The 6,499-nt window shown below is 39.1% G+C and overlaps 1 protein-coding gene and 1 pseudogene across 1 annotated transcript; one reads left to right on the top strand and one right to left on the bottom strand.

Moving 5' to 3' along the window:
• The first annotated feature begins 345 nt into the window (after nucleotides 1-345).
• LOC108314311 (olfactory receptor 13C7-like) lies at nucleotides 346-1,381 on the top strand. Its single transcript, XM_017543230.2, has one exon. It carries the CDS (start codon nucleotides 346-348, stop codon nucleotides 1,303-1,305), a length of 960 nt encoding a protein of 319 aa, XP_017398719.1. The 3' UTR covers nucleotides 1,306-1,381.
• A 436-nt stretch (nucleotides 1,382-1,817) lies between these two features.
• LOC108314265 lies at nucleotides 1,818-3,460 on the bottom strand (annotated as a pseudogene).
• Nucleotides 3,461-6,499: the final 3,039 nt, after the last annotated feature.

Below are 6,499 nucleotides of genomic sequence, written 5' to 3'. Positions count from 1 at the left end.
CTCAAAGGTCCTCTTTTATGGTGTTTACACAGATCCTTCCTTACATATCCCTTCCTTCAAGTGTGTTAATATCATTGATCTGATGAAAATTCTTTCATTTATCATGGTTTAATTAGATTTCCAGGGTCTGCTTCTCCTGCTTTTGATCTGACATGTCCTGACTTTTAAGGTAACTTCAGTAGGCAGTGAATTTTATCTGTTAGCTGCTGGTACTACAATTTGGCATCTCAAAGGGTAAATTGGGTTATATGTTCTAGAAGCATCTCATTATAAATACCACATACTGATCTTTATAAACATGTTTGCTGTTCTCAGTTTTCTTGAGAGGAGAAGAGATAATTTAAAATGGAAGAGGCCAACCAATCCATTGTGGCAGAATTTGTCTTGCTTGGCCTGTCAGATCAGCCAAGGCTGGAGAAAACATTCTTTGTGCTCATCCTGCTGGTATACCTGGTGATCCTTCTGGGCAACGGGGTCCTCATCCTGGTGACTGTATCCAACTCCCACCTGCACACGCCCATGTACTTCTTCCTGGGGAACCTTTCCTTCCTGGACATCTGCTACACAACCTCTTCCATTCCTCTGGTCCTGGATGGTTTTCTCATTCCCAGGAAAACCATCTCCTTCTCAGGCTGTGCAGTGCAGATGTTCCTCTCCTTCGCCATGGGAGCCACAGAGTGTGTGCTGCTGGGCATGATGGCGTTTGATCGCTACATGGCCATCTGCAACCCCCTCAGGTACCCAGCAGTCATGAGCAAAGCTGCCTACATGCCCATGGCTGCCAGCTCCTGGGTGGCTGGTGGAGCCAACTCCTTGGTGCAGGTCTCTCTTGCAGTACAGTTACCCTTCTGTGGGGACAATGTCATCAACCATTTCACCTGTGAGATCCTGGCAGTTCTGAAGTTGGCCTGTGCTGACATCTCCATCAATGTGATCAGCATGGGGGTGGCCAATGTGATCTTCCTGGGGTTCCCAGTCCTCTTCATCTTTGTCTCCTACCTCTTCATACTCATCACCATCCTGAGGATCCCCTCAGCCGAAGGACAGCGAAAGGCCTTCTCCACTTGCTCTGCACATCTTACTGTGGTGGTCATTTTCTATGGGACTATTCTTTTCATGTATGCAAAGCCCAAGTCTAAGGACCCCCGGGGGGCAAACAAGAAAGATGTTTCAGACAAGCTTATCTCCCTCTTCTATGGGGTGGTGACCCCCATGCTCAACCCCATCATCTACAGCCTGAGGAACAAGGACGTGAAGGCTGCTGTGAGGAGCCTGCTGAGTCAGAAATGCTTCACTCAGCGATAGTGAGAGGAAGCGGTGTATCTTTTGGTTCTGTGCACACAAGAGGTTTACTCAGTAAGCATGGACTTGCTTAATGGTCCTGCACGACAGTTTCCAAACTGATGCTCATTGAGGTGGGGCAATTCTTGGGTAATAGAGGATGGGACACTAACTCTTTAGAATGCTAAATCACCTAGAACCAAGAATAAGACTATTGACTTAAGAATAATAACTATAAGAATAATGACTATTACATTTTATTTGTACTCTTATTCTGAAAAAAATAAGCAATAACAGTTAGAACTTTGTAAGACAAATACTTCTGTCTTTGTTCATGTGCAGACCAGTTTCAATTTGTATGTGACAACCAGGTTGTTTTCTGTTCTATTGTGTAGTGGGAGCATGACAGTGAGGAAAAGTCACTTTTTTTTTTTTTTGAGAAAACCATTTTTATCATCATCACCACCCAGGCTTATCTGTGCTGAATTATGTACCAAACGGCCAGATCTTCTAAAGAACATCTACATAACATTTCATGTTTCAAGAGATGAAAATAACTGTACAAGGTTAAGTACAAAAGTACACAGGACAGCAGACACAAAAAATCCATGTATGAGATTTTATCCCACCTGCAGCTTTCATATATTTGAAAAGCAGAATTCATGAACTAAAAAATATTGTCCTTCTCTAGTCCTGTCAAGTTTAATGGAAATGGGTTTAACCTGATTACAACACTAACACCAGTATCACTGATCTGATATTTATAAAAATTCATATATTTCAATAAATTAAAGTCAATGCAACACCCATGCAAGCTAGAATGCCAGCTGTTTGGTGAACAAGGACCTGATACCAGAATAAGAAGTTTATAAAGTCCCAAACTTTACAAGTACAATCTTTTTCAAACTGCATCCATTTCTCACATTGAAGATGTGAAAACCAAACCCATTCCTCTTTGTGTGTGGGTTTGTGATCTTGCCATTTCATACCGAGCATCTAAACTTCTAAATACTTCTTCCTGTTGCTTCAGAGGCTTGTAACTTTCTTTATCAACTGAGCTACATCCAGCTTCAGTTTCACTCTTTATACCCATGAATTTCCTAAATTTGACATTTTGGTCCTTGTTTCCAAAATTCAATTTTTCCCATATTTCAGCAGACTGGGATTTGTCCCCTTCTTTCTTGCCCTGCCAAAGCATTTTCCTTTTTGCTCTTGTTCAGAAAATTTCACTGGATTTACAGCTGCTAGGTTCTAGTAGCTAGGTACAGCTGTTCCTGTCTCTGCCACAGCTTTAGCTTGTCAGGCTGCCATCTGAGCTGCCATGTCTATCTGAGGTGTTACCTGTGTTCCTAATGCCAACAGGATGGCTTCATTGGGAATAGAACCCTCAGTTGCCGCAGGTGCTGCAGCTATTTCTTATTTTTGTTTTTCTACCATTTCCTTTTCTCACCGTTCTTGTAATTTCTTCACCCTTTCTAATCTGCTAGCTAAGCCTTCTTGTGCATCCATTGCTGCATTTCTGCCACTGAAGGGAGGTGGATTCAGAGTCTGGCTTAAACTTCTGCTAAATCTTCTTGGCTTTTCAGTTCTCTTCTTTGTCTCTTAACTCCTACTTCTAGTCCTATGGCTGTGTCTCGATCTTGAGCAGGAATGAGACCTGACCTGCCGTTTTCTTTTCCTGTTTCTGAATCTTGATTTCTTCCTCTCTCTGCTTCTAGATCGAGGCTTCTTGCACTCCCTACTCCTGGATTGAGACCTCTTCTGCTTCTACTACGATGGAATCTTTCATGAGACCTAGATCTTGAGTAACTTCTGCCTCTTGATGACTTTCTTAGCATTTGTGCTTGTCCTCACCATTTTCACATAAATTTAGTTGCTCTCTTTCTTTATCAGAAGAATGCTCTTTGTCATTATGTTCCTCAGACTTGTGTTTCTTAGAGGATTTATCTTTGGATTCATGTTTTATTACTTCTTTGCTTCTGCTCTGGCTGCTGTGTTTTCTTCCTTCATTACCTGACTTTCGTTTTCTTTCTCTTGACCTTGATTGTGATGGTGAATAATGACATTTTGAGGCTCTAGGAGAAACAGATACAACTGACTGCTCTTTTTTCCCATCTCTATCTGGTGATGTCTTTTGTGGGGCTAGTCCATCTCATTCTGTATCACTACCCACCACAATTTAGAGTCACAGCTGCTGCAGGGGCGCCTCTACTTATTGCTTTCAACAGTCGGAATAGTCACTTCTTAATTGGCATCCGAATTAAAAACCAAAATGCTATTTTAGAAAATTACCGATACCGGCCGGGCGCAGTGGCTCACACCTGTAATCCCAGCACTTTGGGAGGCCGAGGTGGGCGGATCATGAGATCAAGAGATTGAAACCATCCTGCCCAACATGGTGAAACCCCTCTCTACTAAAAAATACAAAAATTAGCTGGGCGTGGTGGCATGTGCCTGTAGTCCCAGCTATTCGGGAGGCTGAGGCAGGAGAATTGCTTGAACCTGGGAGGCAAAGGTTGCAGTGAGCCAAGATTGTGGCACTGCGCTCTAGCCTGGTACCTGGCTACAGAGCAAGGCTCTGTCTCCAAAAACAATAATAATAATAATTACCTATACCAAGATGCATCCTGAATGACACCATTTAACTCCGCTTTGATGATAGGAGCTCAGAGTGTTATGTGTTTAATTTCCTGTTTAATATCCTAGAGACAATTTTGGATAACTCTTTCTCCTCTTAATATACATATAGCATGTCTATTTTCTGCCCAAAGTCACTGAAGACTTTGCTGCAACACCAGTCAAACCAGATAATACAGCCCAAGAAGAGAATCCTTAGCAGTGTTCCTCTAGATCAATCAGTGCTACAGTGGAAGTTTATATTCAGAGTCCCTTTTGTCTCTTTAGGATTTTAGATTGGATGCTGGCAATAATTGTTCAAACCAACTTACAATTACCCATCTGGTGAAGAACATGGACTTTGCAACCAGACTAACATGGAGTACATCTGCCTGTGTAACTTCAGATCTGTTTTTAAAAAACTATTTAATATTGTGGAGCCTTAGTTTTCTAATTTGTAAGATGGAAATAATTAAACCAACCCCATAGAGGTGTTGTGAATATCAGTATGTGTATATGTTAAAAATGCACAGTGGCTAGCAAAAAGTAGCTCTCAATTAATAAGCGAACATTTTTATTATTTATGAAATATGTTAACTCCCCTAAGGAAGCCGCATGACACTTGAAGACAGGCTATAATACCACACTTAACTGAATCAGTTCAGATTTATCATTGTAGCACATTCGGGGTGGCTTTCCAGCTTATGACCTAACCATTCCATTTCTCTGGGCATTGTCTCCAGCCATCTTTCACAGCGAGTCACTCATGTTTGCGCTGGGTGATTCTGTCCTATGTTTTTTTCTAGAAATTGTATGGTTTTAGATTTTACATTTAGGTTTGTGATCCATTTTGAGTCTTTTTGGTATGGTATGAGGTAAGGTTCTCATTTTTTTTTTTAGTATCCAATTGTTTCAGCATGTTTATAAAAAAGTAAAAATAAAATACTTAGGAGTAAATTAAGTATGTACAAGTCCTCTACATTGAAAACTACTTATATTTAGACCTAAATAAATAAAAGATATATTATGCTAATTGATTGAAAGACTCAATAGGGACACATTGTAGTCAAACTGCTGAACTCAGCTCCCCCATTTAATCTATAGATTCAATGCAATGTTAATCATAATCCCTGTAGGACTTTTTTTTTGCAGAGAATAAAAATCTGATTCTAAAATTTACACAGAAATGCAAAGGAAATATGAAACAATCTTAGAAAGTTGTACCTGACCTTAAGACTTAATACAAAGCTATAAGAATCAAGCCTGTATGATACTAGCAAAAAACTGCAAATATATCAGAAGAACGGAACAGATAAATAGATCTACATTTATATGATCTTTGATTTTTTGACAAAGGTACCAAAGCCATTCAATGAGGGAAAGGAAGTTCTTTTCAATAAATGGTACTAAGATACCTAGATATCTACATTGGAAAAGATAAACTTCAATTGCATACACAAAAATTAATCCACTACAGATTGTAGATTTAAATAAAAGCTAAATCTATGAAGCTTTTACAATAAAACACAGAAAAATATCTTTGTGGCTGGGGGTAGGCAAAAGTTTCTTAGGGAGGATATGGAAAATAATAACCAAAAAAGAAGGAAATTGATAGAGTTGATCAAAATTAAAAACATCTGTTTAGCTCTCTCAGTGCCCCTCCACTCCCCATCATATGAGGACACAGCAAAAGGCAGCTGTCCACACACATGGAAAATAGTGCCCACAAGGAACGGAATTGGCTGGCAGCTTGGACTTCCTAGCCTTCAGAACTGAGAAAAATAAATCTGTGTTTTTTTTTTTAATCTGTTTAGCAGAAAACACTATTAAGAAAGTGAATATGCAAGCCATAGGGAGAATATTCACAATATAATACCTGACAAAAGACTTGAATCCAAAATATATAATGAACTGCTACAACTCAATATTAAAAAACAATAAATAATAAATGATTTGAACAGATAATTCACAAAGAAGTTATACGAATAGTCAATGGGCATATGCAAAAAAAAGTGTTCAATGTCATTAGTTATTAGGAAAATACAAATTAAAACCACAGTGAGATACCATTACATATCAACCAGGGTGACTAAAATGGAAAACACTGACAATATCAAATGTTGGCAACTAGAGCTCTCACACATTATTGGCCGTAGTGTAAAACGATACAACATTTTGGCAAAAAATTCGTCGATTTCTGATAAAACTAAGCAAAACCTATGGCATGACCCTGCAATCACGTTCTCAGATTATTTAGCCAAGAAAAATATATGACAAAAAGACTTGTATGAGAATATACATAATAGCTTTATTTATATCAGCCCAAACTGAAAACAGCCCAGATGTTTATTAATAAGGAAAATGGATAAACAAACTGGATGTTCAAACAATGGAATATTACTTAGTAATAAAAAGGAATTGCAGTGAATTCTTATAATTTTATGTTGTCTCAGCATCTATTTTAAATATATGTTTATCTTTCCCATACCAGAAACAGGGCTTAGCTCCTCATGATACAGTTTCCAATTCTCTGCCTTCTCCTAGTTCTTTAATGTGGTCAATCCAGATATCTTCTTTATACAGCTGCCTCCTGGTGACCACC

Source organism: Cebus imitator, unplaced genomic scaffold (assembly GCF_001604975.1).
Source record: "Cebus imitator isolate Cc_AM_T3 unplaced genomic scaffold, Cebus_imitator-1.0 Scaffold149, whole genome shotgun sequence".
NCBI lineage: Eukaryota > Metazoa > Chordata > Mammalia > Primates > Cebidae > Cebus > Cebus imitator.
Note: the sequence above shows the minus strand (reverse complement) of the source record. Positions and strands in the feature narration are given on the sequence as shown.

Coding starts and splice junctions, on each gene's coding strand:
- LOC108314311 (XM_017543230.2), top strand. CDS start 346: ATGGAAGAGGCCAACCAATCCATTGTGGCAGAATTTGTCTTGCTTGGC.